Source organism: Drosophila ananassae, chromosome 2L, assembly GCF_017639315.1.
Source record: "Drosophila ananassae strain 14024-0371.13 chromosome 2L, ASM1763931v2, whole genome shotgun sequence".
NCBI lineage: Eukaryota > Metazoa > Arthropoda > Insecta > Diptera > Drosophilidae > Drosophila > Drosophila ananassae.
In genome coordinates this window covers 25,996,828-26,009,457 of record NC_057927.1, presented here as the reverse complement: position 1 = coordinate 26,009,457, position 12,630 = coordinate 25,996,828, and the positions used below count along the sequence as shown (strand labels likewise).

General features: G+C 37.4%; 2 protein-coding genes across 2 annotated transcripts; one reads left to right on the top strand and one right to left on the bottom strand.

The window, feature by feature from the left end:
• Positions 1-1,338, top strand: LOC26515414. The gene is made up of 2 exons (XM_032449669.2): positions 1-943; positions 1,011-1,338. Exons 1-2 carry the CDS (start codon positions 167-169, stop codon positions 1,125-1,127), a joined length of 894 nt encoding a protein of 297 aa, XP_032305560.1. The 5' UTR covers positions 1-166; the 3' UTR covers positions 1,128-1,338.
• A 4,281-nt stretch (positions 1,339-5,619) lies between these two features.
• On the bottom strand, positions 5,620-7,089 carry LOC6505577 (cuticle protein 3). Its single transcript, XM_001964633.4, has 3 exons — positions 6,892-7,089; positions 6,441-6,688; positions 5,620-6,350 (listed from the first exon to the last, which is right to left on the bottom strand). Exons 1-3 carry the CDS (start codon positions 6,901-6,903, stop codon positions 5,909-5,911), a joined length of 702 nt encoding a protein of 233 aa, XP_001964669.1. The 5' UTR covers positions 6,904-7,089; the 3' UTR covers positions 5,620-5,908.
• Positions 7,090-12,630: the final 5,541 nt, after the last annotated feature.

The following is a 12,630-nucleotide window of genomic DNA, read 5'->3' as shown; positions in this document are numbered from 1 at the left end:
GAGAATTTCTTTTGCTGATCAAGTTGTTTGTCATTATTTTAAATATACTAAATTGTATACTGTGATTAAATTCAGTCACAAAGTAAACGACAACGGAGTTGAAACGCTGTTCATCCTAATATTAAAGATAAGATTAATTTCAAACGTTCCACAGCAAAACTATACAATGCTAAATTTCACCAATGGAATAGTTCTACTTCTAAGTGTCGTGAAACATCAAAGCGAATTTGACATAAAAGTTAAATTCCCTGAGCTTAAAGATGCAATAGATCAAATCGATAACGAAATGGGATATTATTCCGGTAACTCCAAACACGATGTAGATACGGCCAGGCGTTTTAATGAAGATGCACGTATAACTTATCACCAATCTGTTGCACCTGTATTCAATTGGTGCGGGGAGGCCATTGATAAATTCAACACCATACTTCACCATTTAAGAAATGAAAGTATGTCAAAAGAAGGAAAAGACTATATATGGAATATCACTGTGACTACAATAAACGATGGCCTAATAATAACTTCAAATTCATTGGATATGTTAAACGATGTACAAGGTAAATCATCGAGAGTGAATAATTTACTTAAAACCATTTTACATGACACGTATGATGATTTTGGCCCAAACGGCTTTTACGGAAAAAGGAAAATTGAAGTCCAGAAAAGTATAGAATATTATGAGCACAAGATAAAAGTATTTGATGTACTTCAACATATTCCGATTGTCAATATAGTTAGTCTCACTATTGAGATTATTAAAGAGTACGATGAAAAGCTAAATGCATTAAAATTTGAAAAATGGGATATTCAACATACGTTTGAAAATATAATACGAAAAATTGAACGTGCTAGTCAAATAGCAAAAACCTTGGTGAATCCCTATTTGGAAGAAGACAAAACGAATTTGGTTACACTAAGGGGCAAAGCTGATGCTGTAGACAACGTAAGTTACTTCACATTTTTATATATTGATTATATTTTTATATATTTATTCTTTTATATATTTTTAGGAAAACCCACTCTTAAGAATGGACAGTGCGACTCTCCGGGCTTTAATGGTGCGTCCCATCCAGGAATTGATTACCCAATGCCACAAATATAATGCGTGGCACGGATTCAAAAATTAATTCTAAGAAATGGACTTAGTTTTGATAAGAGCAGTTTGCGTATCAATTCAAAATTTTTCAAAACATGAAAAGAAAGAAAGTACTGTAGTTGGAAATCTTCAGAATCCGATTTTAATGGACGATTTTCGAACAAGTTCAAATTTACATTAGTTCTTATTCTTGATTATGGATTACTCGCACCGTGTAATAAATTTTCTACTGTACTATGGTGGCCAAAAATATTTTGACATAGCATGAACCAATGTACTATCGCGTATTTCTACTATCGCGTTTAGCATTTGCTAAAACATTTGTTCACAAACCTCAATCTTTTTGGGAACAAATTTTGTGGACTGATGAAAGTACATTTGAGTACCATGGGTCGAAAAATAAAATATTTGTAGATTACCCAAAAACACACGTTCAAAACTAAGACCTGTATGCCAACGCATTCCACATGGTGGAGGGTCTGTTATGTTTTGGGGATGTGTGTGTTTTAACGGGATCGGCGATTTGATACCCATTGAAGGCACAATGAATAAAGGACAGTATTTACATGTCCTAAATGATCACTTTATCCTGCAACAGGATAATGCTCCTTGTCACAAAGCCGCAATGATTATGAATTTCTTAAGGGATTTGGACGTCAATTTATTAGATTGGCCACCCCAGAGTCCCGATTTGAACATAATCGAAAATGTGTGGGCTTATATAAAGCGTAAAAGATGTTCCAATCTAACAAGAACGCGCGAAGAGACAATTGCTGAGGTTGAAGAACTTTGGAAGGATATTTCTCTAGAAACACTTCAAAATTTAGTAAAATCGCTTCCTGGACGTTTACAAAAGGTAATAGACGTCAAAGAGGGCTATATTTTTCATTAACAATACTTTAAATTTTGATAACTTTTTTAAATTTATTAGATTTACTAAGATACATAATATTGTCAAAATACTTTTGTCCTCTCACAATTTTGAATTTTTATTTTTATTTTGTAAACCTTAATATGAAATGAATTTTTTTCCCCTATATTATGATCTACTCTACTGTTGTATATAAATATATTTTTTTCATTGACTTTTGATAAATAAAAAACATTTAATCACAGAAAAATGTGTAACTTTTTTAATGTCAAAATATTTTTGTCCACCATTGTAGATTATACTGGTATACTGATAGGAAAGATATTTTCCTTAAAAAAAATAAAAAGTGAATAAAAGAATACTAAATGTGGTAGACCTAATACATAACCATCCTTGTAAAATATTTTACAGCCTATTCATTCCCTTAATGACATGATGTCATTTAATTTTAATATTCAAAGTTTGATTACGAAAAATTGACCGGATTGAGATAATTGGATTTCTCAGGACAGAGGTGATTGTTTAATGCTTATCAATGTCTGAATTTTAATCATATACTCGCTTCCGAGAAATTCTTATATGCATAAATAAATATGCACAAATAAACAAGAAAGGAAAGCTAACTTCGGGCGGAGCCGAAGTTTATATACCCTTGCAGTTGAGTCGCAGTCCGCTAGATGGCGCCACGCATCTTATATTATTAGGTATATAGCGGATCGTATATAGTTGGCCGATCCTTATGAAATTTGGCAAATCGAATTATTTAGCCAAAAGAGAAATCCATTAAACTCCCATCCTTCTAACTTGAAAACAACGAAGTTATAGCATTTCCGGATAATCAGTTAAATGACAGCTATAGGATAAAGACGGCCGATCCTTATGAAATTTGGCATATCATATAAGGCCCAAATTAGAATGCACCGAAAGTCCCATCCTTCTAACTTGAAAAACAACGAAGTTATAGCATTTCCAATCAATCAGTTATATGGCAGCTATAGGATATAGTCGACCGATCATGGCCGTTCCGACTTATATACTGCCTGCAAAGAAAAGAAGGATGAGTGCAAAGTTTTAACTCGATAGCTTTAAAACTGAGAGACTAGTTTGCGTAGAAACAGACAGACGGACAGACGGACATGCTTATATCGACTCAGGAGGTGATCCTGATCAAGAATATATTTACTTTATAGGGTCGGAGATGTCCCCTTCACTGCGTTGCACACTTTTGACCAAAATTATAATACCCTCTGTACCCTTGCAAAAACAGCCAATACTAAAAACAGGCAACCAAAAATACCAGAAAACGGTAAATTATGTCAATTTAAATGTAAAAATAGTACTAATGTGATTAACGAAACTAATTAAATAATAATTATTATTTAGATAATATTTTTAAAGTCTTATAAATAGTGTATAAACAATGTAAAATTCGTGTCAAATGTAGGAAAGAAAAGCGACACTTGTTTCAGGGATGCATAAAAATGTGTCGTAGCGCCATCTATGGAAAGGTAGCCCAACTTTGCCAGCCACTGCTGGCAGAATTATTGAATTGTGGGCAGCTCTATTGTATCTTATAATTGGGCACTACCAAAAGTTTTCGTATGCAGAACTTGGCTACAAAATGGATCAGACTGCCAGGCCACATTTCAACAGTTTTCGAATCATTGAAATGATCATGCACCTGCCACTGCGAGCCCGATGTGCGTCATCCCAACTGGGTCAAAAGTTCCGCTCAAAGATGCCGGGCATTTTCGCAGCCAACTGTCCATGTTTGCGGTGATCCGAGAGGTAGCTGCTCTTATAGACATAGCCATATCCATCTATATTCATAATAAACAATTCCTAAAAAAAGGCATCAGATCCCATTGATCCCATTATATATATATCGTTGCAATAGAAAATAAATCTCTAATTGCTCTTAAATTTATTTTTATATACCTCACACCCACTGTGTCCAAACGATAAAATCTGGCGACGTTTGCCATTTTAAAAATAAATCAATTCCATCATAAACGGGTATTATTCATATTAATGGCCCATATAAGAACACTTTGATTCACTGCAACACACCCATGACACCTGTTCCGATACCCCGTGTCAGGCAAATTCTTGACTTTTACCTCTTTCGCAAAACCCGAACTAAAATCCGCAATTGGCTTGCTCAAACCAATCCAATTCGATTGCCGCAAAGTGGGTGCAAAAAGGCACGTGAAGCAAAAAAAAAAATCAGTAAAAAACAATAAGCAGTAAAAAGTAAGAAACAAAAAAAATTGATTTTCTTAATTGACTGAGCAATTTCAACAGAAGCCAGAGCCCAAAGCAAAAATCCAAGCCGGACTCCAGTCCACAACAAAACTGACCTTGAAAGCTAAGCTCTGAAAAGTGTTGCTAATATTATTGTTATTGTAAATGTTGGTACTATTGCTATTGGTGGTGAAAAAGAATGCGGTGGATGTGGAAAATATAGAGAGAGAAAATTAATGGATACGTATTTTAAATATTACATTTTATGTTATATATTTATTTATGTTATATATATGTTTTTTGCTTTAACTTTCAATCCCCTTTTTTTTAATTTCTAAAATTATTTTTTTTAATATTTGATAGTCAAAGTTTTAATCTACGTCTCTATATATATTTAATTTATAGTTATTAAGCTTCATTTAAGCCATTTGTTCAATGTCCACATTTAACAACTCGTTAAAAAATAAAAAAAAATTTTAAATTTTTACTGAAAAAGAAATTCCCCTGTAGGTATATTTTTAAGCATTATTAAATCTTGCATCATGTAAAAAACAAGAATGTTATTTTCTTGCAACCAGCTTTAAGTTAACAATATGCCGGCATTCTAAGTATTCGATGAGGCATGAAATTGAGCAAAATATTTGGATGTAATTAAGTAGAAGTAAGACAACTAGAGCTTGACAAATCGAACTATCATTAGGCGTTTCAATTAACAGCTCCACTCCCCTCGGATCGTAACACCCCCGCAAAGGTAGCACATGATTTTCCGGCTCAACCCACACACAGTTATACCTAAAAATAATACTAACGGCCCCTCGAGGGGGAAAAGACACCAAGTTGATTTCATTTTCATTGGAATTTTTGCACAATTGGCCAAGATTACTGTCAAATGGGCGAAACCAGTTTGAGGCCTTTCCTTGTTGGCCACATAGAATCGTAACAGAAACGGCTAACCAGAAACCGAAACTGAGTCGATCTACAAACTAGTTTTGCATCTATGAAAGTTGGTTGTGTAATGCAATAAATTTGCGGGTGCATAAGGGGGAGTTGCATTTGGTGGGCGTTCACTGCCCGATGTGTTTAGATAAATCTGTTAGAAATTAAATTAAAAATCGATGGCAAACAAAAGACTTAGGACACAAACTTGTTTGCGAACTGAAGACTTCAAGACTCAAACTCGCTGAAAAAAACAAAAGACAAAAGACACAAACTTGGTTTTTCATCAATTAGGTAATGTATATTACACATCTTAATCGTATTCTATAAAAATTGCTCAGACGTCCCAAGGCCCAAGTACTAAAAATTTACCATTTAACATCTTCGAAGTTTATTGGCTTCGCTTCTCTTAAGATTTTTATCAGATAGGGAATGGGATGTTTATCAAACTTTTCAAAAAAACACAGAGAAATTGATTTCGGTATTTAAAAAAAATCTAGATTTTAATTCACAATTTGTTATTTAATTTTCTCTGTGTAGAATTATAAATTACAAACAAACAGTACGCATATAGGAAGTACGATACAAAGTTACAATTTGCTCTTAAACATATCACACAAGAGTTTTGATGGAGTCAAGGAAATCTATAGTTGTGAGATAGCAGAGAAGTTTGGAAGGGTAGATCAGAGAGAGATAGAATATACAGATAGAAAGGGAAAGGGAGACAGGATGAAGAAGATGCAACATGTCTGAGTGGTGGTTTAGACCTTGTTAAAGGAGTATGTGAAACCGTCGGGCGTGCGGTTCAGTGACAATTTTCCGGGTGGCGAAAAGCGGTGTGGGTTGGGAGTGGTGGTGGGGTAGTACGCCTGCTGGGGCTGAGGCTGGTACTGGGGCTGGTACTGCGGCTGTGGCTGGGGTGCGGGCTGCGGGTTGTACGCGGGCTGCGGGGCAGGACGGTACTGGGGCTGGGGAGCGGGCTGGTGGTAGGTCTGCTGGTTCTGCCCGAAAGAGGGATCATTGTACCGAGGATCGTAAGAACCATCATCACCATAATCGTTGCTACGGAAGGCGGGCTGCTGGGGGGCAGGAGCCTGGTACGACTGTGGCTGGTACTGCTGCTGTGGTTGGTATCCGGCGGTGGGCACGGGCTGTGGTGGTGCTGGCGGGGCCTGAGGCAAGTGATCGCCGGATGCCTGGAAACTGTAATAAAAACAATGCATATTAAAATTGTATAAATTATACAAATTTATTTTTAAAACTTTATTTCTAAATTGAATCCTAATTTCTTACCCATTCTTGCCAGCTGTGTAGGAAATAGTACGTCTCTGGCCAGAGGGATCTACGTAGCTGTAGCTGCCATGACGTGTGCCATCAGCATCAGTCTCCTCCTTGAAGTTAATACCATCTTCCTGCTCATAGGCAGCTCCAAACTTGCCATCGCCGGACAAGTAACGCTGTTCACTGATAATGGCCGCCGTTTTGGGGTCCTGGTGATAATTTTGGCACGAAGCCAGAGCCACCAAAGTGGTCAATGCGAGCTAAAAATATAAAACCAATAATTACTTTTTTTGCCTAGAATTATTTTTACTTATTTTGTAATTTTTTTAAATGTTTTTAGATATATTTTAACATTATTTTTTGGATAGTCATCAAGAATTAAAAAATTATGCACTGAATAGTTTTTGATAATTATATTTTGTTTCAGTTGGGTTGTTTAAAATTTTTTTGAAACACAACTCACAAATCTGAACATTTTGGAAACGGGAATGATTTTGAATATCCTTGTCAAGCGTAAACTGCACTCTGGGTTTCTCTCTTTAGTTTTAAATTTATTAAGGGGGATTCACACGCGCCTTTACGCTTACAAGTCGGTGGCTTTAAAAGGGGACCGACGGCAACGGATTTGTGGAATTAACTGCCTTCCGCAACGGCGCCGCCCAAGCTTTTTATAGTCCGAGCGGGAACCTTGGATCGCCGATCGGATCGACTCCGCCTAGGCACTCGAAGCCGTGTAATTGTGTTGGTACTATTAACAGCTAAAGCGGCTACAGCGGAGCAACCGTAACAATAACAAGAATCAAGCTAAGTGCTCCAATAAGTCAACTCTGTGCCAGTATGGGTATCGCGGTCGTGTTGCCAAGTCGTTATACCAGTTTCCAACTCTTTCGCTTGGCTCTGGGGGAGCTGGGAGCCAAGAGCCAACTTTTGCTTTCTATATGCACAATTTCAGACAGAAAACCAGCATGCCCAAGCCCAAGACGAAACTATTTTTTAATTATTTCAAAAGTTTTCCAGAGCTCCAGAGTTCGTACGAGTGTCCTCATCTGTGGGGGGGAATTTCAGATTAGTGTTCCAACGATCCAACCTGGAATTATCAATTGGTTCTGCTTTGAGACGCTGGCACTGAATGATGTAATTTTTAACGGCAATTGTTTAATTTGGTCATAGATAAAAATAAAACAAAAGAAGCGAGAAACCTATATCCTCATAAAAAAATGAAACTGTCGATTTTGATGGATAACTCGACCGCCCTCGGAAAATACTTGGGAAACTTGTGCCAAAAAGTCATTATTTTTCTGCTCTCTTCATTTTAAAATTGCAGTTGTTAAATGTTTGCTGGCTTTTAGCTGGGCTTACATTCTGCATGTGCATGGCCAAGTTGATTTATATCTAGATCTCACCCTGGGCTGGACTTTGTGGTGTGGCCAATAGCAGTTGGCAACAGTTGGGGTTAAAAAACAAAGCAAATACAATCGCAAGAGTTGCTGCAATGTGTTTGACTTGTTGACTCTTGGAGCTGGCTTCAATTATTTATTGTGTTTGAAATGTCTGGCATTGTTTTGGGCTTGTTTATGGCCAACAGTTGGCTGCCACCCACATGCCCCACGCCCACTCACACGCCCCCACCTCCCCCATTACTTATGGTAAAAAAAAAACAAATGGATTTTCATCTCTTAGACTGGGACATATGTCTGAAATTAATTCTAAGAAATAAGCTTTTAAATATTATTTTTAATAAGGATTTATTCTGAGAATTTGTTAAACCTGTTTACCCAAAACATTTTCGATATTTCACGGGTCTTAAACATCGTTTTCCGGAGTATACCAGCACCCAAGCAAGCAGAATAAGAGCATTTAGGTATGCAAATCGGTTTTCCATAATTTTAATGAGCCATTTCCACACACTCACTGTGGCACACTCTCGTTTACAAAATAATGCACTCGTAGTAGCCGCATGTGGTCGTGGATTTCGAGTAGCAACACTCTCGCTTACAACGCTATTTGTTTTGCCCTTTTGGTAGTCGCCATCGACATCGTCATCATCCGCCTCATCATTGCCGGTTTTGTTTGTGTGGCCAAAAACAGGGAACGCCCTCTCGCAGCAGGAAGTGTGAGCTGGGAAAAGTAGGAGGAGGAAATTAAATCAGTTGACAAAGAACAACAAGCAGTCGAACAACCGAGCCGAGCTAAACTGGCAAGCTGGCAAGGAAGCTGAGCAAGAGCAGCGGATCCAAGGTGAAGTTGGGCATGGCCGGATTAGCTTGGGAAGGGTGTGTCCACGGAGGGTTGAAATGGGCCAAGTACAGTGGTAACTGTGTAAAAAGAAATGCTAGTCATTGGAGATTGTATGGCTAGAAACAGGAATATAGCCTAAAGCTTACTTAAATAGTTATATTTTTAGGAAACTTTTTTACTAAATACAATACAAAAATTAATTCATAAACTCTACAGAAATCATATTGTTGCCACTTTCTGCTAGAGGTTTTGATTATCTTGGGTCCAGTTTTTTTTTAAAAACTTAAATAATTTTTTTGTAAATCAAGACCATGGAAAAAGTTTAAACAATTATATAAATTTTTTAAAAATACTTTATTCGTAATTTCATCTTCTGTAAATGTAGACCACTGTACTCAGCAAGTTCGTACTTCCTTGGACGCCGAGCTGATGCCTTTTTGATTTCCATTTCGATTTCGAGGCGTTTGCCTGATCCGACGATACTGCCACCCAGAAAATCCATAGGGGAGGGAGTCGGCGGCATATCAGGAGGTTGATTTTGTTGTTATTTCTTTGTTGTTATTTTGATTGCACCGTCTCACTCACTCTATCATAGGGGGATGGCTCTATAAAGCGTTCCATTTGTCAGTAGGCCTTCACTTTCACCAAGTTAATCACAATCGCCCAACAGATAATGAGGGTTGATCATGCCCAGCGGGAGGGTGGGGGTATATATGCAAAAAAAAGAGCCTTTTACCAGATCCCTGCTGCCATAATTCCGCGTTGTCTCTCAATTATTTCAGCTGCTCTGTCGGACACAGAACGGCGTCTGAGTCAGATTCTAAAATCAACCACCGAACAATGGCCTGGCAAAAATGAAAATGGAAAAAATGTAAATGGATAAGGGAGAGATATGGACAGACAATTGCGATTATTTGTAATTCAAGATGCAGTCGAGCGTTTTTCTGAAATCGAGCGAGTCAACTTCTCGGCGCGGAAGGTTAACAAAAATTTAATGTTAAATGCTTATCGGTTCTATCATCAACTCCGCCGTCATCGCCATCTCCATTTCCATTTCAGAAGTCAAAACCGAAACTCGCTAAACTTGTCGGGAAATACGATCCATTATTCCAGAAAAAGAGATGGGTAAAGGACGATTTGATGGCTGATTCATAGATGACCCTTCTCTAGACTCGTCAAAAGTCAGTCAGGCTATAATATGCACTTGCAAAAAAACTAGAGCATTAATATATTTAAGGTGCTATTATAATACTACATTTATTTTTTAAAATATCCTTAAAACTTGTTAATATTATTCTAATGTCCCATATAGTTTTTGAAATTTGTATTTGAACCGAACCTATTATAACTAATATTATATCTTTAATTTTTTCAAATGAACATATAATGACATACCTTTTTAATTGTACAAGAACTAATGATTTCTTCATAAAACGTCCTTAAATATTACTACAAAATATCCATAAATATTTTCTGTGATTCTCTTCTAAAAATGTGTGTATCTTATCCCATTTCCGATCTCTCTTTGAATGAGTTTGTAATTCGAAACGTATTTCTAAATCCCCGGTGTAAGTGCCCCCTAATTGCGCATCTGCTGAAATTTCGCAGTTCAAGCTGAATTTTCCTGGCCAAGGTTTCATTTACCATTTGACTTTTCCTTGGCCCAACCTTACCCTGTAAACTGAGATTTGAAATCACTTGTCAAACGGTCATTTAAGCCGTTTAAATGCCGCATAACTAACGTGGTTTATATTGCCACTGGACCAGTTTCCACTCACGCACACACACACGCACTTACAATATCAAGGTCATTGGGGCCTGTAACCCGACTCACGGCAAGGGGGGAGTGCCATGTACGTTGCGTGTAACGTGGGGCAGTCGAAGGAGGGGGCGTGGCATGGCGGGGATAAGGGGGACGATGCAGCCTGAAAACACGTTTTTGCACAGACGCATGCGTAGCGGTTTTTTGCGTTGCACTTCGCAGACTTCCGCGTTCGGGGGCTTGCACTTGAGTGCGAATATGCAAATTTTGCAAATAGTGACGTCAAAAGTTGGGTAACAGAAGTTAGTGTTATTAAGAAGGAAAAATTATTGGAAAATTATAGAATAGAATATTGTAGACAAATACGGTGATTTTAAGACTAACTTTGGTCCAGAATCTAGATATCATTCTTTAATTTCAAGCTTAATGGATTAAATTGGAATTAAAGAAAATAAGCTTCCAGACACATAAAAATTGTCTTGCCATCAGCTTCCTGTATTTACAGTAAATTACCTTATCGCCCTTGTCCTTGAAATGTGGCATGCAACTGGGCAGCAGTTGTAGATATTGCAATTTTCGAAAGTTGTTTCATAGCCACCCAAATTGTTGACCTTCACTGGCAAAAACGGTCCATTGAACCCTCCGGTTTTGTGATACTTGGCACCCCAAGACCTGCCACAAGAATTCACGATAATTTTAATTCCACTACCCAGAAAAATGCCTACTTATCCGAAGACCAAGAAAAATCTGCAGTAATTTAAATATGAGTATCATATGGTATTTTATGACATGACGGACGGTACGTGATTCCATCGAAAGAAGGTCAAATCATAAATGAGACAATTAAAGCTGTAGATGTTGACATCTATTCATTTGCGAAAATGATGCATGATTCAACGCACATTACACATTAATTACTCGCGCTGACAAAACGCTATTAACCAATTTATGATTTCCATGCATAATCGCATTTTCAATGTCACTTCGGCTGGAGTTTCAGATTGACCGGAATGAGGTAGATTTCATTTTGGTGTGACATGCAAACAAGTGAACGATTAATTGCAATGGCAGCGGCGACAAATCGACAAATCGGAACAGCCCCGACAATCCCCTCAAAATAGCCATTGAATTCCGGTTAATTGTACCCACTCTTTTGTGGACAATGTCAAACGTCAAAGTGCAAGAATTTGACAGCTAATAAACAAACAGCAGCCATGGCTATGAGGGTTATAAGGTAGACTCAACAAATAAACAGAAACAACAAATTCAAGCGACCGTCTGAGGTTCCGCTCTCATGACAGGGCATTAAAATTATTATCGAAAAAATATCTGGGGGAAAAAAATAAATACAAACATGTCCACTTGACGAGCGCACTTGTAATCGATTTGATATTTAGACCTCACCTCAGATCGACTCACCTGAAACCCACTCCACTCAAGTCGAGTGCTTGGGCCAGTTGCTCGCCTCCTTTTTCACAGGTGATTAGATGTTGGCCACGTCTGCGGCGGCGTTGGCTTAAAGTGGTTAATTAGCCTACCGTTTGTTACCGTACTTATTGTTGTAGCTATAGTTTTTGGCGCTACTCTCAAAAACAATCCGACACTTGAAAACTGAGAAAAATAAATGGTTGATTAAAGTGGAATAATGATATACAAAATAATAAATTTTAAAATTATAATACTTTCATTCATAATATTAGTATTATAAATATATTTTATATTAATATCTTATTGCCATCTTCAATAATTTTTCCAAGTGTAAATAGCCCAACCTGAAACCGAAATCGCCAAGCGGTAATGATATGCCAATCAAAAAAACTTAAGCAGCATGTAGAGCGGATCAGCTCATTGGTTTCATTTAAACTAGAATTAGCAGCGCATTTGGTAACCGAAACATTTCGAATAGTTGGCTAATTATGGCGTCGGAATTCAACATTTTTATTAGCGCTAGACTCTACACTATAGAGAAAAAATTCCGATCCCCATGAAAGGAAAAAGAATAAAGACTGCAGAGAATTCCCATAACTAATCATTTCCTGATTACGAGAAACTGTCGCAATTTGGAGTCGGAAAATCCCCAGCTCTAGGATAATGCACTGGAAATTTGTTTATTTTAGCGATGATCTTGAGTCTGACTGACACAACAACAGGCCAATTAACTGCTGCCAAGATGTCTAAAATCAAAAAGTAAATAAATCAACA

What these genes read in the sequence shown, in the direction of transcription:
- LOC26515414 (XM_032449669.2), top strand. Translation starts at nt 167, where the DNA reads ATGCTAAATTTCACCAATGGAATAGTTCTACTTCTAAGTGTCGTGAAA. An exon ending in AAGCTGATGCTGTAGACAAC is followed by an intron (nt 944 to 1,010) that starts GTAAGTTACTTC and finishes ATATATTTTTAG; the next exon opens with GAAAACCCACTCTTAAGAAT.
- LOC6505577 (XM_001964633.4), bottom strand. An exon ending in TACACAGCTGGCAAGAATGG is followed by an intron (nt 6,351 to 6,440) that starts GTAAGAAATTAG and finishes TTTTTATTACAG; the next exon opens with TTTCCAGGCATCCGGCGATC.